The sequence below is a fragment of the Equus asinus genome, chromosome 26 (assembly GCF_041296235.1).
Source record: "Equus asinus isolate D_3611 breed Donkey chromosome 26, EquAss-T2T_v2, whole genome shotgun sequence".
NCBI lineage: Eukaryota > Metazoa > Chordata > Mammalia > Perissodactyla > Equidae > Equus > Equus asinus.
Window position 1 is genome coordinate 42245022 of NC_091815.1, and position 22324 is coordinate 42267345.

The 22324-nt window shown below is 51.0% G+C and overlaps 1 protein-coding gene across 11 annotated transcripts; it reads left to right on the forward strand.

Annotated features, from left to right (window-relative positions):
- On the forward strand, nt 1-21465 carry ZNF135 (zinc finger protein 135). Of its 11 annotated transcripts, none has more exons than XM_044760174.2 (5): nt 1-2839; nt 4720-4792; nt 10180-10306; nt 11008-11103; nt 13272-21464. In XM_044760174.2, exons 1-5 carry the CDS (start codon nt 2805-2807, stop codon nt 14993-14995), a joined length of 2055 nt encoding a protein of 684 aa, XP_044616109.1. In that variant the 5' UTR covers nt 1-2804; the 3' UTR covers nt 14996-21464. The 11 variants fall into 11 exon arrangements, with proteins under 11 accessions (XP_044616109.1, XP_014721063.1, XP_044616110.1 ...); XM_014865577.3 differs by having other exon boundaries at nt 2662-2839; nt 11008-11091; XM_044760175.2 differs by lacking the exon at nt 1-2839 and adding an exon at nt 2854-3071.
- Nucleotides 21466-22324: the final 859 nt, after the last annotated feature.

Below are 22324 nucleotides of genomic sequence, written 5' to 3' on the forward strand. Positions count from 1 at the left end.
TCCAAAGGGCTGTATAAACGTTGTAGTATATTTAATGTATATATCAAAAAAATTAACTTTAAAAATTTTATTTCTTTAAAATTTTTCTCCCCAAAGCGCCAGTACATTGTTGTGTATCCTAGTTGTAGGTCCTTCTATTTCTTCTGTGGGACACTGCCTCAGCATGGCTTGATGAGTGGTGCTAGGTCCATGCCCAGGATCCGAACCCACGAACCCCAGGCCACTGAAGCGGAGTATGTGAACTTAACCACTACACCACCGGGCCAGCCCCAAAATTAACTTTTTTAACAAAAAGGCCATGTAATGCAGTTGTGCTATTCATGATATGATTGTAGAACTCCTTGAAAACTACACTGATTTGTAATGCAGCTGCTCATGGTGGGGTCCTGTCTTGGCCACACGGAGGTGGCCTCTGTGCTTGGAGGACGCTGCACTTGGGCTGAGAAGGGCCCAGCCAGTAGTTACACCATGGTCTGGAGGGGTGAGGACAGTACAGATGTAGCCTTCAGCTCATCTTATTTGACTGGCAGAGTGTTCATTGATTGATTGATTGATTGGAGGAAGATTGGCCCTGAACTAACATCCATGCCAATCTGCCTGTATTTTGTATGTGGGAGGCCAGCACAGCATGGCTTGAGCAGTATGTAGGTCTGCACCCAGGATCCAAACCCACAAACCCTAGGCTGCCAAAGCAGAGCGCAGGAACTTAACCAGTATGCCACCAGGCTGGCCCCTGGCAGAGTGTTTTTAAAACCTTTGAATTCCCTGCAAGCTTTTAAAAGTCAAGAGATTTCAAACACAAATCCAGATTTTTGGCTTCTTTTGAGAAATCCAGACCTGGGACATGGGCTTACCTGTCCACAAGGTACCAGCTGGCTGGAGCCATTAGCTTCTACCCCTTTAGAAAGAGCCCAGCTTGGGGTCATCTCATTCAAGTATTAGAAGGCCAGAGGAAGGTAACAGAGGGAGCTGGGCAGGTGCCGTCAGGACTGGGCTGCAGCCTCCTGAGCGGCACCACCAGCAGCTCACACCCAAGACTCCACCCAGACCTTCTGGGAAAAAGCTTTCATCATGAGCAGTGTGTTCACACCATTTGATCCATTAAAAGGAAACTAGGGAGGAAAGAGCACACATTTTGTTGAAGAAGTTCGAAAAAAAAGTTAACTATTTAGTTGCCTTTGAGTTTGAGGGTGAGGGGACTGATCGTTGACATTTTGTGTATATTTTAAAGCCTTCTTCCTGCAGCAGAGAGAAGAGCAGGTGGACTTTCAGTACAACAGTCACAAATGTGGGCCCTCCGGCCTTTTGGGTCTGGTACAGGACCCCTTTAAAGAACAGCCAGCAGGCCTGCCTTTGCTCTGTCTACAGTAGCGCGTTCCAACTGTGAGCCATGCATCTGATCGCTTCATAACCACCACGGGTTTGGGACTTGTTTAAGGGAAATTTAAAGTCTTTCACTCACGTGTGAACTAGCCAAACCTTACAAGTGTCTATGTGTGTAAAGAAAATGTAACCAGCTAGGTTTTTTCTTAACATGAGAATTCTTATTATCTTTTCTGCTGTTTTCAGAGTTGGAGTTGTTTCAAAGAAATAATTGTTTCCCCCAAAGAAAAAAATGCCCAAGTCTTGGAACTTTTTCTCAGCTTTAAAGCCAGCACGCAAGCCCTGAGTGGAATCCGCCAGTCCTTTTTTAAAAGGGCAAACGCACACGGCTCAGCCTTGGTTTTCTTAGACTCTTTCTACTCACTGCTCTATGGATGTTCCAGGACATGGGTGAAAGTGAGTCCAGCTCCAGGACACACATTCCAGGTGGTCAATGTCCACACCTCGTGCACTGCTTGCTCTGGAGCGCGGGCCTAGCGCCTGGCAGGCCTCAGTCAACGTTCAGACAACAAATTCAGTCACGGAGGGCACCTCAGTTTTGAATATTATGCTGCTATTCAAATGCACAATTTTGGCAATTACCCAGCAACATGTAAAGTAGTTTTTAAAAGTTAAAAGTGTGGTTTCTTATAAGGCTGTACTGAATCCTGGGAAGTGTCCAAAACTGGGTCAGTGTGGCAGAATGAAAACGGCTCCTGTGTTTGGAATCTTAGTGAATGCTTTTGTTTTAAATTTCTTGGTGTTTTTTGTAAATACGGGTTTGTTTTACAACAATAAAGTTGCAGTATAGTTTTCAATATGAGAGCAGTGTGAGCTGTTCCAGAGAACTCACCTGGACGCTCACAGCATCCTCCTCACCGGCGCTGCCATGCTCCCACAACCCCAGGTCTCGCGCACCGCGCACTAGCTGTGCTGTCCTCTGTCTGGGAGGCTCTCCCCAGGATCTGCCCACCGCCATGCTCCACATCCTCCTGCACTCATGGCCGCTCTAAATTAGCTCCCCAGTCAGTCACCCGCCTTAAGAGCGCGGGGGCGACGTTCGCAAGGCCTCTCAAGCAGCGGGCAGCGAATATTTACGTAAGTGACAAGCACAGGCGTCCACACTCGGACTCCTGTCCCGAATAACGGGGGCAGAGGCACACGGGAACCGCACGTGGCCCTCTGGGAGTTGTAGTTCGGCGCCCTCCGCGCAGGCGCAGTCCGGCCAGCGGCGGACGTGGCCTTCATCCTCTCGTTAGACGAGGGAGTGCGGCGTGGGAGGGTTTCGGGGCGACGAGCTGGGGTGACGCCGGCGGGATCTAAGGGCCGAGCTCGGATCCGAGCCTAGCAGCCTCGGACCCAGGGGAGGGCGGGGCGAGCACGGAAGCGCGCGCTGCCTTCTGGGAGATGTAGTTCGGCACGCGCAAGCGCAGCCCAGGTTGATGGCGGCCGCAGTCTTTGTGCTGCCAACTAGCAGGTGAGTGAAACCCTGATGGAGCGGGGAAGCTGAGCCTGGCGGGAGGCCGCGAGGCCACGCTCGGATTCCGACCCTTGCCGCTGCGGCTCGAGAGTCCCAGGTAGGGGCGGGGCGAGCCCCCGAATAACCGGAAGGGAGCGCGCGGCCCTCTGGGAGATGTAGTTCGACGCCTGCCTGCGCAGGCGCAGTGCTGGCTTGTGGCGGCCACGGCCTTTGTCCTGCTGTCCTGCGGGTAAGTAGGCTTGGAGCAGCCAGACCGCGGGAGGCCGAGCGGGTGTGGCATCCGGGGTCTTCCCTGGGACCCCGGCCAGGGTGTGTACCCAGCTGCGCGCGTCCGTGTCGAGTCCCCTTTGCTGCTTTAGGCCCGGCCGGGTCGCCTTGGAGGTGGTGGGGGCGGGTCCTAGTGGGCGGGGCTCGGGTTTAGGGGTTCGTAGAGTCTGAGAGGAGGGTTGGGGCGGGTTGGGGTCCTGGCTTTGGCAGAAGGGGTCAGGGTCTCCCGGCTTGGAGGCACAGTCGGAGAAACAACCAGCCAGACTCTTCAGAGACTGGAGCCAGCCTGACCTGCATCCCTCCCCTGCTTTGGTGGGATGTCCAGGGTTTGGAGGGTGGGGAAGGCCGATGCCCCACCACGGAGTCATCTCTTGAGCCTCACCTTCCTGAAGCGGGCTTCTGTCCCTAAAGGATGAAGGTGAGGAAGACCAAAAGCACAAGATTTTAATTCCAGTTCCCTAGGACCCAGAAAACAGACTGATTATATATTAAGCTTTTGTTGAGCACTGACTGCGTGTCCGGCATCCAGGCTCCTTCATTAATTCAACAAACACGTATTCAGATGTTCTGGGGGCTAGGGCCTGTCTTATGCCCCAGAGCCTCTGTGGATATCCCAATATTGTGTCCGCTCCCGGAGCCCACAGGTGGGTGGGGAAATGATAAACCCATAAGTGCGTGGGCCCTGTGGCCCAGTGGTTAAGTTTGGGTGCTCCGCTTTGGCGGCCCAGGGTTTCCCTGGTTCGCATCCTGGGCACGAACATGGCACCGCTGGTCAGGCCACGCTGAGGCGGAGTCCCACATAACACAACCAGAGGCACTCACAACTAGAATATGCAGCTATGTACTGGGGGGATTTGGGGAGAAAAAGCAGCACACAAAAAAAAGGAAAGAAACCCATAAGCACATCGCTGAACGAGATGACTCCCAGCTGGAAACTGCAGTGAAGACAGCGGGCACAGCGCGCCGGGCAGAATTGGGGATTGCGCAGGCCCCGAGACCTGGGGACCCTCCTTCCTTCGGCCTATTCGGTGGTGGGCAGCCTGCCAGGGATGTGCGTGCAGGGTGCTCCGGAGCTGCTACCGGAAGCCCAGGCTTCCCTCCCGCACAGGCGCCTCTCGGGGACGCCGCCCAGCTCCATTTGCCCTTTTCACCCTTCAGTGCCCGTCGTCTTCATGTTGGGTCACCACCCTCTTTTTATGGGAGAGAGAAACTGAGGCACACCAAACCGTGTCCAGGAACCCCAGAACTGTCTGGCTTTCTGTCATAGTCGCAGAAATAGCCCTCACTCTGGCGATCATCTGTGCAGCCACGGTTGTGCCCTTTGCCCCCTGGCTGTCAGTTTCCCTCTCTGCAGAATAGGGTGGGAAAGTTTGAGATCATCCTTCAACAGTGCCTGGAATAGCATGTGGAATGGTACTGGGCAGATGCAGGCGCTTGGAAAGTGCCCCACTGAGGTTTCACTGCTGCAAGGTTTGGCCTGGGTGCTGGACTCCAGGCTGCTGGAGCCACAGCTCCTCCTGCCTGCACAGGGGTTCCAGGGCAGGGGGTTCTGGTCACCACAGGTGCCTGCCCAGTCTCTCACTTCCTTTTCTCCCCACAACTTCCTGCAGAGGAGCCGGCTGTTCCTGTAACAGGCCAGAGGAGGAGGGAATGACCGCTGGGCTCCTTGCTGCCGGGGCCCGGGTGAGTATACTGCCACCCTCACACTTGGATCTCTCAGGCCCTGACCTGGGTCCCCACCAGGCTCCTTCTGGCCTTAGGGCCTTTGCCCTAAGTCTGCCCCCTGCCAGGACTGTGCTTTAGCCACTTCCACATCCTCCTCCAGCTCTCACACCTCACCTCTGAGAGGACCTCTCAGATTCCCCCAGCTGCCCCATGCTGCCCTGGCAGACATCGCTCATCCATCCACTGATGTGCCTGGCACTTGCTCAACACAGGGTTCTAGGTCAGTACTCCCAGCTCACTCTTTTTAGCCATTCACTTGGCAGACAGGTACTGAGCAACTGCCAGGGACCAGACACTGCCGCAGGCACTGTGGGTGCGGAAACAGACAGCATGAGCAGAATTCGCCATCCCTGTGGGGCTCCCAGTCCCTATGAGGAAAGTAAATATTCCAAGTGTTGTGCAGGGAAATGAGGCCCAGAAGAGGGTGGGCTTGGGGATCAGGCATTGACCAGCACAGCCCGGGAGGCCTCCCTGAGACCTGCAGGAGGGGAGGGAGTGAGGTCGAGGCACAGAAAGAATGTTCTGGGCAGAGGAAACAGCATGAACAAAGGCCCAGAGGTGGGACCACGCCAGGCGCTTTCCATGAAGGGAAGGCACTTGTAGCAGAAAGACTGAGAGCAAGGCCTCCTAGGCCAGCTGCATGGGGCCGGGGCCTTGGGAAGCAGTTCTGGCCATTCTTGCCACCTGCAAAGGCCAGCACACAGTAGGTGCTCAGTGAATGGCTGGAACGATGAATGTTCCGAACCCTGTGGTCAGTGCTGGACACGTGTCACCCTCTTCAGCCCCCACATTAGCCCCATGAGGTGGGAAGGAGGTGGAAACCAAGGCACAGAGGCACTCATCCCCAAGGCCCTGGCTGGGAGTGGCTGAGCCAGGCCTGAGCTCAGGATGCCCCTGAGCTCAGACCCTCTGGCTGTAGGAGGGCCCCGTGCTCAGCACACATCCTGCTGCGTCCTGGCCCTTCTGATTTCTGAATGTCGGAAAGTAAAGTCTAGGAAACAGCCCCGGGGGTCCTGCTGCCGAGACCCCTACCTGCGTCCTCACTCCTGCTCTCTCCCAGCCCCTGTTTGTGCTCAGGCACCAGGGCACAGTGTGAGCGAGCGGCCGACGCCAGCCGACATACCAGCTGAGGCGGCCCCAGCCGACGCCACCGTGACATCTAAGGGGTCCCCTGTTTGTCCAGGAGGAACCAGGTGGGGCACCGAGCTCCCCGCCTGGCCCCCAGGCCTGGAACCCCGTTCCAGCCCCGGGCCTGCTTTTCTCCCTCACTTTTCAGGGAGTTGGCCCAGCCCAGAGGACCCAGGTGGGGATCATGGCGCAGCCCTGTCCTCGGTGGCTGATTTGGGGCAACTTGCTTGACATCCCGGGGTGAACAGTGGGTAGACATGATCCCCAGGGCGTGGGGATGTTAAGTGAGCAATCCGTGTGTGTCTTCATGCGGTGCCGGCACGGCCCAGGCACCATCTATGTGTTTGCTCTGAGTTTGTTTTTTTAAGGTTCAGAAATTTAAAGTTCTTAATGTTGTGTCAAAAACCTGAAATTTTCTCTGGTGATTTCTAGCTTGATGAGTTGGCTGACTTACTGTTGAAGGCCACACAATACACATAGTGATGTTCTCATTATAAAAATGTCAGGTTGGGGCCAGCTCCGTGGCCGAGTGGTTAAGTTCGCACGCTCTGCTGCAGCAGCCCAGGGTTCGGATCCTGGGCACCGACATGGCACCACTCGTCAGGCCATGTTGAGGCAGCGTCCCACATCCCACAACTAGAAGGACCTGCAACTAAGATATACAACTATGTACAGGGGGGGTTTGGGGAGATAAAGCAGGAAAAAAAAAAAAAGATTGGCAACAGTTGTTAGCCCAGGTGCCAATCTTTAAAAAAAAAAAAAAGTCAGGCCACTCTTAGAAAGTCTCCAGGCTTCCCTCTAAAGCTGCTCCTGGTGTCACCACCATGCGCCTCATTTCCCCTCTGTTTATGTGCGTTTTTTTCTGACAGATGGGAATAGAGCTTTGCTTCATTTTGTGCAGGGGATTCCCACAATTCAGGATTTCTCTGTCTGGAAGGCTTTTCCCAGCTGTGGGTCTCAGTCTACCCTGTCGTGTACTGGGTGGGTTTCTCCTGGAGGGTGAACAGGGCTAGTCTGTCTTCTCCCCTCCCGGTGGCGTCCAGCCTGCCCAGTAGGTGTAAACGATGCACAGGGGAGCCAGGTTCTTGTGGGGAGCAGGGATGGGGAGTGGAATTGCTGGAGAAACAAATGTAGGCATTTAGAAAGAACAGTCAATTGTGACAGTACTTCCTGCCTGTGTCCGCACCCCTCCTCCTCTCTGAAGGGCTGGGGTCTCTGTCCTCCTACTTGCCTTTACTTACTGGTTTGCCAGCTCTTTACAAGGCCACCAATCCTTTTCATTTATGTTGCAAATACTTAATTTGCTCTCATGGGTCCTTTAAGTGGCTTGCAATGACTTTTATCATGCAGAAGTCATGAATTCTGATGGCTCAATGTATTATTTTGCTATTGATTTTGTAACAAATCCCAACAAAGTTAGTAGCTTAAAACTACACACGTTCATTATTTTATAGTTCTTGAGGTCAGAAATCTGAAATGAGTCTCTCTGCACTGAAATCAAGGTGTCAGCAGGGCTGTGTTCCTTCTGGTGGCTCCACGGGAGGATCCGCTTCCTTGCCTTTTCTAGCATCTAGAGGCCACTCGCGTTGCTGGGCTCCTGTCCTCCTTCCATCTTCAAAGCCAACACTGGCCAGTTGAGTCTTCCTCACATCTCATTACAGTGACACTGACTTTTCTATCTTCTTCTGCCCCTGTGATTATGTTGGGCCAACAGGATATTCCAGGATAATCTCCTTACTTTACGATCAGCTGATTAGCAACCTTAATCCCATCTTGCCATGTAATCCAGGGATTAGGACGTGAATATCTTTAGGGAGACAGTATTCTGCCTGCTACACTCATTTTTCTTCTTTGTGACTTTTAGTGTTCCATGTCTTATCTGTGAGGACTTTCTCTGTCCCAGGGTTATTAAACTAATGGCTTATACTTCTCCAATTTATTTCCTTTTTACTTTCAGCTCTTTAAGATTTCTGAAATTTATTTATATTGTGAGGTAGGGATCAATTGATTTTTTTCCCCTAAATAGCCAGATGACCCAGCTTGCCCACTGATTTGAAATTCCCCCACAACCACACTGACTTGCTACTTATACATGGGTCTTCATATGCTTAAATTTAATTTATATAGGGAACAGATTCTTAATACAGTCATGCAGAGGCAACCCTTGGACTTGCTGCCTGCTGGCTGTATAACTTTGGGCAAGACACGTAAGCTCCCCCAGCTTCGGTGAAATGGGCTCTCAGCAGCGCGGACCTCTCACAAGGTTGCTGCGGAGATTAAATGGGATGAAGTATTGTTCCAGGGCCTGGCATCGGTGACATGGGAGGTGGTTTTACTGGGTCAGTTTTTAAATCTTCTGTAACTCTTCTAGAATATATTCCAGGATATGGTAGATTTTCCCCTCGTGGCTAAAGTTTTCACCAGTCTGTTATCTGAGCAATCTTCTTCCTCCTAACTAATCTAGGCTCCTTCTTTTCTATATTAGGACTTGGTTTTAAGCTGAGCTGGTTTTTGAGCTCCTCTTTCCCTGCCCACCACATGGGTTTTTGTTATTGTCATTTTCTTGCATATATTCTTATGATTGGTGAAGCTTAGCCCCCTCTAATAATCCTTAGCTGCTGTACCCCAGTGCTTAGCCTATCAGACGTGCTCAGTACACAGTAGCCTGTACCATCTTTACTCCCAGTTGGCCAGACACAGGGGCCACCATCCCCTCCCTGCTGAATCCAGACACAAACCCAGGTGCCAGTGGAGACTGGGCAGGTCATACAGATGAAGGAGGCACCTCCAGCGTAGGCAGCAGGTAGGAGCTTCCTTCCTTTCCCTGAGGACATGGGCTTCCTCCTGGCTCTGGTCTGCCGCTCATCATTTGATTGCTGTGGTTGGCCTCTGTCTTGTTGATTTGTAGGAGCTTTTTATGCATTAAGGAAAGAAATTAGTGCCCTAGATTCATCACATGTTGTGCATATGTTTTCCAGTTGGCCATCTGTTCTTCAGATTTGTTCATGGTGGTTTGGCAGTGCATGTGCTTTTACTAGTTGAATATCTCAACTCTTTCTTGGAGAGAAATGTGGTAATCAGAATTCTAAGATGCCCCCAGATTTCCTGCTCCCCCTCAGTGTGCATGCCCTGCATAGTCCCCGGAACCTGTTAATAGGATGAGATGGCACTCCCTTGACTGTGTCATGTCATGTACACAATTGGCCTGAAGAAAGGGAGGTAGTCCGAGTGGACCTGACCTAATCACATGAGCCCTTTTAAAACAGGTTGGTTTTAAAACAGGTTGCCTGGCTGGTTGCGGGAGAGGAGGTTGGAGATACGCATTCAGCTTGTCAAGAAGAAAGCAGATATCCATGTTATAAGCTGTCATGGAGGGGGCGGCTTCTAGGAGCTCAGAATGACCTCTAACCAACAGCTTGCAGGAAAACGGGGACCACGTCCTACAGCCTCAAGGAACTGATTTCCGTCAGCAAGAATGAGTCAGGGAGCAGTTTTTCCCCAGAGCTTCCAGCCAGGAACACAATCTGGCTGAGACTTGATTTTGGCCCCATGAGACCCGAGCAGAGGGCTCAGCTGCGCCTTGTTGGAGTTCTGACCTGCAGAACTGAGATGGTAAACAGGTGTTGCTTTAAGACACCAACTCTGGGGTAATTTGTTACGTTATCAATAGATAACTAATAGAGAAGGAGGGGAACATCTAGGTTTCATCTCATGATTAGAAAGATCATCTATACCCCAGTATTTTTTCTTTAATTGCCTTTTTCACAAGGGCTTTGTGTTATTCATCTTTTGTCTTGGATCCATCAGGATGTTATTTCGGCCACAAGGCTGAGGCAGGGATCCAACCTGACAGTTTTCCAGGTGTTCCCTGCCCCCACTGCCACTCCCAGGGACCTCTCAGGCAAGCACAGTTCCTGGTGACCCCAACATGCCCAGGACTGTCCTCCCTTTCATTGTTGACTCCTCAGCAGCATTCCTTATTTCAAGAGACTTTTTTCCAGCCAAATTGCTGGAAGACAGGGTGTGTCCTCTTACATCCTAAGATCTCCCCTTCCTCCAGAGCCCCCAAGCCCCACAGGAAAAACCTGGCCCAAATCACCAGACCCGGGAAAACCCCCTCCCATCCAGCTTGGCCGACATCCCCATTCACCAGCTTCTCCCACCAGCAGCCAGTGCCAGCTTGGCCTGGCTGAGGGCACTTGTGTGTGATGTTTCAGGAGCAAGTGACCTTTGAGGACGTGGTTGTGGACTTCACCCGGGAGGAGTGGGGGCAGCTGGAGCCCGCCCAGAGGACCCTGTACCGCGATGTGATGCTGGAGACCTTTGGGCTCCTGGTCTCCGTGGGTGAGGCCACACCCGTTCCCCTGATGGTCTGCCCCCGGCACAGGTTCTGATTCTCCTGGGGTAAAAGTGGGGGTTGGTCTAGGCCTTAAAAGCGAATATGTGGGGTGTGTCTTGGACTTCAAGGATCCATTTTAGGGAATATCAGTTAGGATGTTATAGATCCCACCTAAAAATGCCAGAAGCAGAAAGTCATGGGGTCAGAGGGATGTCCTGGGCCCGGTGACCACAGAATCCCAGGGAGGCCTGGTCATCCATGATGCTCTCAAGAGCCCCTCCTTCTGCCTCCATTCACAGATGGCCCCTCTGCAGGTGACAGGACAGCTGCCAGGGTGCCTCTCCTGGGTCCAAGAGCAGCAGAAGAGGCAGGGTCTGTGTCCCGGGCCCCCATAAAAAGTGCCTGGGTTATCTTGTTTGACAACCAGGTCCCCTCCACGCTGGTCATTGTTGCCAGTACTTGGGGGAGGAAGCAGAGCTCTGATTGGCTGGGACTGGGCCACATATCCACCCTGGGGTCAGGGGTGGCGTCAGGGACTCAGAGTGGGGAGAGCAAGTCCCTAAGGAATGTCAGGGGCTGTTACCATAACAGATGTGGCCTCTCAGAACCCCTAGCCCTTGGGTCCTGGGAGACTGAGGGTGGAGTGGGCAGAGGGCTGGAAGGGTCCTGGACAGAAGCACTCACTTCGCGGGTCTCCCCCGAGCAGGACACTGGCTCCCGAAGCTGGACATCATCTCCCTGCTGGAGCAGGTGACAGAGCCGTGGGCAGTGGACGAGGGCCTTCCCCAAGGTGTGTGCCCAGGTGAGGTGAGGGCCTTGAGGCCGAGGAGCCCACCCAGCCCAGGTTCTCCCCGTATCTGCTCTTGGATTCTTCACAGCAAAGTGACTTTCAGTGAACACTCACCACATACCTATCCTGCTGTGAGTGAGATGAGTGCCTGTTGTCACTGAATTTACATTCTTGGTGTGGGAAAGGGGTGCACAATACTAGCTAAAGTAATAACAGTGAACACAGTGAGCACAGATTGTGATGAAGGCTAAGAAAATGAAAGCAGGTGCTAAGGTGGAGACCAGGGTTGGGGGGACCTGAGCAGAGAGACAGGGGCTCGCCTCCCCAAGGGATGACATGTGAGGTGAAGCCTGAACCCAAGAACAGTGCTGCCATGAAACCAGGCAGGAGAACAGAATTCCAGGCAGAGGAAACCAAAGTGCAAAGGCCCTGGGGTGGTGCAGCAGTCAGCTCTGGCCATGTAACAAACACTCCAGCCTCAGTGGTTTAGACCAAAGACTCACTTATGACTCATGCATCTGTGGGTTGGTGGATCCCAGCTGGGCTCTGCCCTGTGCCTGTAGGTGGGCCAGGCAGTTCTGCTCTTCATACCTCTTGTCCAGCTCCTGAGACCATAGGCAACTCTGCAGGAAGTGGGGGTCCCAGCACTCTGGCAGGCAGTTGCCCTCTGGCGTCAGGCCCTGACCCTGGTTAAGTGGCGGCCCATTGCCAGGGCCCAAGAAGGATGGTTAGTGTGTGGCAGGGGCTCCTAGGGTCTCCCCAGCCTCAAATAATAACCAGCCCTTACCCAGTATATTGGCTTGCTATTGCTGCTGTGACAAATTACCATAAACTTAGTGGCTTAAAGCAACTCGGCTCAGCTTACGGTCCTAGAGGTCAGAAGTCCATCCTGGGTCTCACTGAGCTCCAGTCACAGTGTCCGCAGGGCAGTGCTCCTTCTGGAGAGTCTGGGGAGAGTCCACTTCCTTTCATTTTCCAGCTTCTGGAAGCTGCCCACATCCCTTGACTCATGGCCTTGTCCATCTTCAGAGTCAGCAATGGCTGGTCACATTATCTCTCATGTGTCACTCTGACCCCCATGCCTCTCTCTCACATTTAGGAACACTTGTAATTATGTTAGACCCAGCCCGCTAATCCAGGGTAATCTCAGATGATTAGCTAATGTCACCTGAGTAGCAACCTTAATTCTTCCTCAGCATGTAAGGTAACAGCATGTTCATAGGATCAGGGATTAGGATGTGGGCATCTTTGGGAGCCACTATTCTGTCAACCATACCTAACTTGACCTATTTTTTCCTTCTTAACTTTTCACTAGATTGGAACATAAATAGGAAAGGCGCCCACATCACTCCCTTAGGCCAATCCAGTGTCAGGGTGGGGGTTGTGGGTCCTGAGGCATGGCTGTGCAGAGAGGGCTGGGTACCAGGCCACAGAGGCCCTCCTGCCAGGAAGGAGGTAGAGGGAGTGTATTTGTTCGTTCATTCAGCATGTCTGCTGACCTCTGCTGGGGGCTGGGGGTACGATGGTGACCAAGGTGGAAAGAAGCCCCCACCCTTGGGGAGCCCCACTTAGTGAGACAGACAAAATAAATCAGATCCAAGTCCTCTGACACCCCACAGGTCATCTATCCATCCTCCTAGTGCTGGGCATCTCAGCTGTTCTCAGGCTAGGGGAGCTGATGGGTTTCTTTAAGTCTGGGTGAAGAGGCACAGCAGTGAGAGGATGCTGAGAAGAACCTGGACCTGAGCAGGGGGAGGGCTGGCTGGGTGGTCCCTCCCCAGGTGGTGGCTTTTCCTCCCATCACCACCTGGCACTGTGGAGGTGGCTTTAGCCCAAGCCTGGCCATCGCCCTGCTCTTCCCAAGCCTGGGGCATCTGTCGACAGTTTCTCCGAATGCTCACTCTCTCCTCAGCACCCTCTCTCCACCTTCATGTTCTCTGCTCCTCTCGCAAACCCTACACCTACCCCCATACAGCTCACCCACCCCTGGTTATTCCCTGTGCCTCCCCTCCCTCTCCTCTTCTTTCCCTGATGTGCAAAACCATGTTTTTAAATGGTCAAAGCCACTTGTGCCTCGAACCTTTCAAAACCATCAGTTTTATCCTTCCATCTGCCCACCCACCACAAACTCTTCCCCCAGAACAGGGATTAAGGGACATTCTGTTTTTTGTTTCTTTCAGACTTGGAAACTAGACCCCAAACCAAACCGTCAGTTCCAAGACAAGACATCACTGAAGAAGTACCTAACAGTGTCCTGGTAGAAAGGTTCCTGTGGGACAATCTGTGGTGCCCTGAGCAGGGAGATGCCAACGGCCACTGGGAGCGGAGTCACAGGAACCTAGATGCCCGTGTGCTACAGGTGGCCTTCACACTGGAGAAGACACTCATTCAGGAGCAGCAGGTGGGGAATGGGCTTGGGGAAAACAGAGGTCTGGGCCCTGGTCTCGGCATTCAGCCAATGACCCCTGAAAGACGAGGCCCCCACATGTGGGGGACACATGGAAAGAGGGAGAATCTGGACTCCAAGTTAAATTCCCAACAGAAAACCTATGCAAAAGAGAAACCCTACAAATGTCAGGAATGTGGAAAGGCCTTTAGTCACAGCTCAGCACTCATTGAACACCACCGAACACACACAGGAGAGAGACCTTACGAATGTCACGAGTGTGGAAAAGGTTTCCGAAACAGCTCGGCACTGACCAAACACCAGAGAATCCACACTGGCGAGAAACCTTACAAGTGCAGTCAGTGTGGGAGGACCTTCAACCAGATCGCCCCACTGATCCAGCACCAGAGGACTCATACTGGCGAGAAGCCCTACGAGTGCAGTGAATGTGGGAAATCCTTCAGTTTTAGGTCTTCCTTCAGCCAGCACGAGCGGACACACACGGGTGAGAAACCCTATGAGTGCAGTGAATGTGGGAAGGCCTTCCGGCAGAGCATCCACCTCACACAGCACCTGCGAATCCACACTGGGGAGAAGCCCTATCAGTGTGGGGAGTGTGGCAAGGCCTTCAGCCACAGCTCCTCCTTGACCAAACACCAGCGCATCCACACCGGGGAGAAGCCCTATGAGTGCCATGAGTGTGGCAAAGCCTTCACCCAGATCACACCGCTGATTCAGCATCAGAGGACGCACACGGGAGAGAAGCCCTATGAGTGCAATGAGTGTGGGAAAGCCTTCAGCCAGAGCACACTCTTGACGGAGCATCGAAGAATTCACACAGGAGAGAAACCCTATGGGTGCAATGAGTGTGGGAAGACTTTCAGTCATAGCTCGTCACTCAGCCAGCACGAGCGGACGCACACGGGCGAGAAGCCCTATGAGTGCAGTCAGTGCGGGAAGGCCTTCCGGCAGAGCACACACCTCACCCAGCACCAGAGAATCCACACTGGGGAGAAGCCCTATGAGTGTGGCGACTGTGGCAAGGCCTTCAGCCACAGCTCCTCCCTAACTAAGCACCAGCGGATCCACACCGGTGAGAAGCCCTACAAGTGTAACACCTGCAGCAGAGCCTTCAGCCAGCTCGCCCCCCTCATTCAGCATCAGAGGATCCACACAGGAGAAAAGCCCTATGAGTGTACTGAGTGTGGCAGAGCCTTCAGCCAGAGCTCCCTTCTCATAGAGCACCAGAGGATTCACACCAAGGAAAAGCCCTATGGGTGTAATGAATGTGGGAAATCCTTCAGTCACAGCTCATCACTCAGCCAGCACGAAAGGACACACACGGGGGAAAAGCCCTACGAATGTCAGGACTGTGGAAAATCCTTCCGGCAGAGCACCCACCTGACTCAGCACCGGAGGATCCACACGGGAGAGAAGCCGTATGAATGCAGGGACTGTGGGAAAGCCTTCACACACAGCTCCTCCCTCACCAAGCACCAGAGAACTCACACTGGGTAGACCCATTCCACGTGTGCAGGGACACAGGAAAGCCTTAAGCCATAGCTCATTCCTTACTAGACTTGACCCGATGATACTCATGAGAAGCAACAGAAACATTTTTATACACAAGCTTTCACAGTCAACATACTCCTCAGACCCCCTCAGAGTTCACAGTGAGGAAAATGATGGTGGGGATACTGAGCTCCAGGTCGTCCATCCCTGAATATCAGGTCATCCAAACAGTAGGGACATGTGCAATCAATGTGGGGAAACTTTAGCCATGAGTGCCCATGAATGCTATGTCATAGATCCTACAGAGAGAGAAATGGAGGAAATGTAGTGGATCTGGGGAATTCTGTCCAAGGATTGACCATATTCCCAACCAGAGATTTTCAGAGTGGTGAGAAACCCAACAAATGCCTTTCATATAAAAGAACCAAATGCAGCCAGAATTTATCATTATTGCACATTACATTCTTAGCAGGGGAGAAGTGCTTATCAACGGTGCAAGCTGACTCTGATAGTCCCTACAAACAGTATGGCAGAGTGCTCCAGACACGAGCACATCCTTATGGAATCAGCATGGATACTCAACTGTCTCAGTGCAAAGTTTCCTGATTTGTGTGTAAATTGTTTGATCAAGATACATGGCAACCAGTCTCACAGTTTTGAATTCCATGAGACAAGAATATCCGTGTACTATAAACATTTTAAATTATCTGCGTTATTTTGCAATAAATCAACCTTTATATGCAATGGAATTGAAAAGATTTGTATAGGAAGACTTGAAATGTAAAGCCACTTCTGTGGAGTCTTCTGGATTCTGAGATGGCTTTTGCTGCTCTGCTTGCTATCAGTTTCTCTGCAGGACTCACAGGCATTAAGAACACAGATGTTGCTGTTTCACAAAAAGAGGAAGATTTTTCCCTTTGTTAAGCCACCATCTTATGAGCAATAGCACCTCCACATGGAACCTTATGTTTTGCAAGATTTCTCTCTCTTGAGAAATGTACAAGTTAATCTTCTCTTGAACATTTTTCTTCTCTTGATTCTTCATCCTGGTGTTTAATAAGCTTTTGTTAAAATCTAATTTAACTTAAAGGTCCATAGTATTTCATCGAACTCTGAGTCCACTACCAGCAGTCCCCCGACAACCACAGCTCTTAAACAGTGACTTGCTACCCTCATTAGAACCCATATTTGAAGTGTATTGGCTGGTTTCGGTCACCAACCATCAGTTAGGGTTATATCAATTAGTCTGATTTTCCTAATCACAATGCTGGGATGTAAGTTTCCAGTTAACTTGAAATTTCTCCCTTGGGGGAACCATGTTGCAAATAGTCTTCCAATACTGTTCCTCAGTATGCCTGTGGAGTGCCTCCTCTTTTTTGGAATAATTTCAGAGTCATTTAAATGCCACTTAAGAAAATCAGTAAATAGTGCCTTGCAGCTCTCTCCAATAGAAACAGTACAAGCTGCATCAGTAAACTTAAATACTGTAACAGTCCTATTGAAAAAGGCAAGCAGAAACAGGTGAAGTTAATTCACTACTGGTCTCTATGTATCCCAAATGTTACCATTTTGACATGTTGTCAATATAAAAATCACTGAGACGTTTTCCTTTCTTTCCGTACACTACGTCTTTGAACTCCAGTGTGTATTTCACATTTGCAGCATATCTTAATTCTCTGTAGCCACATCTCAAGTGCTCATTTGCCATGTGTAGCTGGCCAGTGGCTGCACTGAAAGGGAAGCTCAGTAGCCTTGGTCCTTTGATCAGTTGTTCTGTCCTCCCTCTTTTATTGCACATGCCCCGCCCCCCATGCTTCCCCTTGTGTAGCTTCTTGTCCCCAAGGAAACCAGATGTACTGGGAAGATCAGCTTCTTTAGGTAAATGGCATGACAGGCTCCTCCCCCTAAGTCTAGTGTAGCAAATATGCAATGCTGGTTGTGCATATTTCAGGCTCTCTAGGAATATCATTCTTATCATAGAACATTATGTTTGGAAAAAATGTTAAGACTCTTCTATTGCAATTCTGTTCAGTAAAAATGGAACCCAACCACACACTCTTGCCGTCCTGTGAAAATGCCAGATTTCTGGGAAATGGAGTTGTACAAGCTCCTGCCTGCCCTCTCTGCCCCTCCCCCTCCTTCCCCTGCAATGATAGAAAGAGGAATACAGCAGGCAGTTGGGAGCCATGGAGCAGTGCCCACAGTATCGCTTCTGCCCTAAACCAGGAACGAGGTGAAAGTCCCTACCAGAAGGGTGTCAGGAAAACCGTGGGACGAATGCACTCCTGACTCTCAAGGACCTCACAGACTTGGACAGTTGCTGATAGGTCTTAATTATTGACACTAAAAGATCAACAAGGAAAACTGAAGGGGGTGAACAGAGGTTAAGGTGAAGAATGGGGTAGAGTTCTGAGGCTAGGTCAGAAGAGGCCATGCGGTTTACACCATGCTCACTGGAACACTTATACTTGGAGCCCTGAGACGCCATGTGGGAAGTCCAGCTACCGTGAGGCCGCCCTACTGTGAGGATGCCCAAGCCACACAGGCTCTGCTTAGGGGTTCCAGTCAGCAGTCCCAGTCTCTGAGGCCCCCAGGTTCATCAGGCATGTAAGTGAACAAGTCTTCAGATGACTCCAGACCCTCAGTTTTCAACCTACCTCAGCCTTCAAGTGCCCAGCTGAGGCCTCAAACACGGTGGAGCAGAGACAAACCATCCCTGTTGTGCCCTTTCCAAATTACTGAGCCCCTGAATCTGTGAGCCAAACAAATTGTAGTGCTGTGTTCTGTGAAGTGTTAGGGTGGTTTGTTACACAGCAATAGTAACTCATGCACTCTGGGAGAGTGTCTTTTTTAATAGAAATACAGTTGAGTCAGTCCTGCTTCACCCTCTCCAGTGGCTTCCTACCACTCCTCAGATGAAGAGAAAATCCTGACTCTGGCAGAGAAGGTGCTGGAAGATTGGGCATCCACCCACCTTTGGGTCTCAGTCTACCCCAGATCTCTGTGTGCCAGCCACCTAGACCTTACTTGTTTTTCTGAACTAGTGTCTCTCACAGTGGGATCCATGGCTTTTGTCAACAGAAGCACCAGGGTGCTGATTATAAATGCAGATTCCTGGGCCTTGCACCAGAACAAATGAGTCCAAATCTTTGGGGTGGGGATGATGAGGCTGACTCTTGTATCCTCTGTAGCATGAGGGTCCCAGCGCTAAATACAACGTGCCGCCCTTCTCAGGCCCTGTGGAAAGACCCTTTCTGCTGCTCTTAGGAACCACTCCCTCCCTCTGTCAATTGGTTAATGCCCACATATCCTCCCATCTCAGACCCATGAACTCTGCCTCAGGGAACCCTTTCCAAACTTTGTAATACATATGACAATCATTATTTGTCTGCTTTTTGGCTTAAAGTCTAGCACTCTCAGCACACTCTGAGGGCAGGGAGCGCCCTCTCTGACCCCCTTTCTCCCTCCCATGCAGCCGAGTGACTCAGTAAAAGTGACTCCCCATTTACCAGGTCTCCTCCTTGGGTCAAGCTAGTCACGGCAACACCATCTTTCTGGTGAATGACTGGTTCAGGGACCCAGGCTGCAGCCAATCAGAGCAAGGCTGTGGTGTCCAGGGGTGAAACTGTGGCTTATGTAGGTTCAATGAGACAAAGGGGAACGTCTCATTCTTTGCTAAGGAGAGACTCTGTCTTCCTCTGGACATGAACAAGGAAGCATATCTCTAAACTATGAGGGAAACCATCCTGAGGAAAAAGTCAACTCAAAGAAGACAGCAGAGCCGAGTCATCTAGAATTCAAGCAGAGCCCCAGTGGCCCCACCTTGGAGCTCACCTTCTGGTCTTCCTGTTATGGAAAATAAAAAGTATCCTCAAGACATCCACAATTTTGAGTTGGATTTCCAGTGACTGGCAGCCAAGAACATGCACCTTGGGTGGGAGATGCATAGAGACTGGAGAATTAAGTCACCTCTGGTTTCCCAGTATGTTTCTAATTCTCTCAGGCAGCAACTACTTATTGAGCAACAACTAAAGGCCAGGCACAACTCCAGATGCTGGGATGATACACCAGGCAATAAAACCCATGAAACTTCCTGGCCTCAGGAGCTTACATTTGGGTGGAAGAGATGGAAAATAAAGAGAAATGAATAAGTTATAGGCACATTACACAGTAAGTGTAATGGAGAAGAAATAAAGCAAGGAAGGGAAATACCAAGTCAGCTGGGCTTCTCAGTTACACAAGCCAATGAATTCCCTTTTTGCTTAGCCTCATTGCAAGTAACAGAAAATTCAACCCCAATTAAGGAAACACAACTGATAAATTACCTGCTCCTGGGGGTGCAGTGATAATTAAATGAGCTCATGGAATACCAAAGCATGCTGCAAAGTATAAAGCGAGTGTAAAACACCCATTGTTTGCATCACTCACAAAACCATCATTCCTATTAAATGAGAAAACGAAAGAGACCCTTTTCTGAAGAGCGCCTGTGCATCCGAATACACCCGTATTTTATACTGGCACATAGTATATATTTATATAGCTTACACAGTCACAAATAGAGAAAGAGGTCAAAGCTTCTAGCTGTCTTCAGGAGAGGCCAAGAGCAGACCAGCCACCTACATGCTGTTCCCTCTCACCCACCTCTGAACCCAGCAAGTCAGATTTCTGCTCGGAGGCCTTCCTGCCTTCCCAGGCTGCTCTGCATGCCTCTGCCGCCCACTCACGCCCAAGTCATTTTTGCTTTTGGAGAGCAGGTCTTTAAGGGAAGGCTCTAGACTTTGCTGTCCAAGAGGGATTAATTTATGTATTCTCCCCTTTGAAGGATATTAAGAGCCCAAGCCAGAGTTAAACAAGCGTGAACGGCACAGAAGATGCCTCTGGCCTCATGGCTGTTTCAAGGCAGTGGGCCGGGACAGGCACCCAGGTGATCAGAAGGTAAACAAGGTAAACCAGACTAGAGGAGGAGACAGGGGGGACGCCAGCGTTATTGGGGAAGCAGCGGGTGTGGGGGGTGGCACCTTAAAGCCAGGGCTTCAGGGCAAGCGTCTCTGAAAAGGCGTAGGAACCGCTAGAGCACAGACTCCCAGGCAGGAACAGCCGGAGAGACCGCTCCGGTCCCAAGGGCCCTGGCGAGAGGCCGGGAAAACTGAGGCTCATCTGTCCCAGAGCCTCACTCCCGAAGCAGAGCCGCTACCGGAAGCCGGAAGCTCCTGCCGCAGGAGCCCCGCCCCGCCCGCACTTCCGGAGGCCGTGCGGGCCGGGACGGGCTCCCTCACAGCTGCCCGCGTCGCGCGCGGCCGTCTCTCGGGAGCCCGGCTCTGCGGAGGTCTCTCTTGGTAGCTCGAGGCTGGGGCCAGGCAGCCGGCTGGGGCCAGGCAGCCGGCCGTGTCACCGGGCCTTCTGGGAACTGTGCTTTCCGTAACCCGCGTTCTCACGGCTGGGAGTCCTGGGCCGTGTGCTCTGAGGTCGGGCTTCATGGACTCGCGTGAAGTTGAAGCAGCTGAAGCTCCGCGGTCCTTCGCTCGCCCGCGCCCCTTCCAGGGCCAGGCACCTGGCTTATCTGAGCAGTTGCGAATTCTTCCTGCAGAGGGACTCCGCAGTCGTGGGAGCTTCAGGCCGTATTAGTCTGGACTGACCCCTGGTTCCACTAGCCCCGTTCTTTGGACTTCCGCAGACTCGGGAAAGACCGAGCCCAGCACTTCCGAGGGCGGTGGATCTCCGCTTCTGCTGTAAATGGAAACCACCTGAGGGTGGGGGGTGTTAGACCCGAGATTCTCCTTTGGTCGGTCTGAGGCGGTTCCAGAGTCTACACCAAGGCCACGAGTGATTGTGGAGCAGGTGATCTGTAGGCCTCACCTTGAGGAACAGGGGCCAGGATGCGTCAAGCACGAATTGTGCTCAAGCTTCCTGAAGTGGCTGCACTGCAGAATCCCACTGCTCTCAACTGTGGCCTGTCCCAGGAGCCTCACAGGCGCGAGGGAGCAGCTTGAGCCTTGACTTTTCCTTGGGCTCAGAAGGCAGAATGGAGGTCCTTTCTCCACGTCAGAAACATACCAGTCCATCTTGTTACACCAGCTGTCTGAATGAAGAAGGTCCACAATTTCTTCCCACAACTCACTCAGTCGTTCAAATATTCATTCACTTATTCAGGATACTCACCACACACACTTACGATGAGAATGCTAACTTTACATGCACCAAACATATACATACCAAAATCTTATACCCAGAAAAATGACTGGAAGGATATACATACATATACTGAGATGTCAAAAGTAAAAGTTCTTGTGAGTTGGGAACCTGGGAGATTTTCCCCCTTCAAGTCTGTATTTTTCAAGTTTTCCATAATTGGGAGAATTCTTTTCAAAATGGTGAAAAATGAATTTTATTATAAAAGCCCTGTAAATAAAGAATTTTTAATGGAATTCAAAAACAAAAATAAATGTAGCCATAATTCCATGACCCTAATACAACTGTTTTCACCTTTACACTTTGTTATGGTTTCCCACATCCACCATGCTTTACACAGTTACAATAGAATATTTGTATTCTACTTCTTGAGCCACACCTAGAAATTATTCTTCCATGGTGCTACGTAGTCATCTTAATTATCATTAATGCCTTATTATTCCTTTGAATGGCTCTAGCGAAACTTAAGGCGAAGTTCCTCTGTAATCAAGAATTTAACTCCATGCAAATGGGCATCTTGTGTATATTTTGGATTTCAGCCTCTCGATATATGTAGATTTCTGCTTTGCTTTCATTAATTCTTTAAGGAAAATCACCATGCCTGAAATTGAAGGCTCAACCACCATCAATGTCATAGTGGTTCTTAATGCAAGTGGGCTGTTTGCCTTCCAAAATAGTTGCACAGGTTGACCCTGATTTACAAAACTATCCTCAACCCAGATAATGATGGCGGGTATTTATTAGTCTGCTTGGTCTGCCATAACAACATACCACAGGCTTAGTGGCTTAAACCCAGTTCTGGAGGCTGGACATCCAACATCACTGTGCTGTCAGGGTTGGTTTCTGGCAAGACCTCTCTTCCTGGCTTGTAGATAGCCACCTTCTGTGTCCTTGCATGGCCTCTCCTCTGTGCACTTGCATCGGAAGAGAGCAATCTCTGCTGTCTCTTCCTTTTCATATAAGGACGCCAGTCCTGTGGAATTACAGCCCACCCTTGTAACTTCATTTAACATTAATTACCTCCCTAAAGGCCCTATCTCCAAATACAGTCACAATGGTGGTTAGGGCTTCAATGTGTGGATAGGGAGTAGGAGGTAATGACACACAATTCAGTGCACAAACAGGGTATTTAAGCATCTGCTTCCC

What these genes read in the sequence shown, in the direction of transcription:
- ZNF135 (XM_044760174.2), top strand. Translation starts at nt 2,805, where the DNA reads ATGGCGGCCGCAGTCTTTGTGCTGCCAACTAGCAG. An exon ending in TGGGCTCCTGGTCTCCGTGG is followed by an intron (nt 10,307 to 11,007) that starts GTGAGGCCACAC and finishes TCCCCCGAGCAG; the next exon opens with GACACTGGCTCCCGAAGCTG. An exon ending in TCCCCAAGGTGTGTGCCCAG is followed by an intron (nt 11,104 to 13,271) that starts GTGAGGTGAGGG and finishes TGTTTCTTTCAG; the next exon opens with ACTTGGAAACTAGACCCCAA.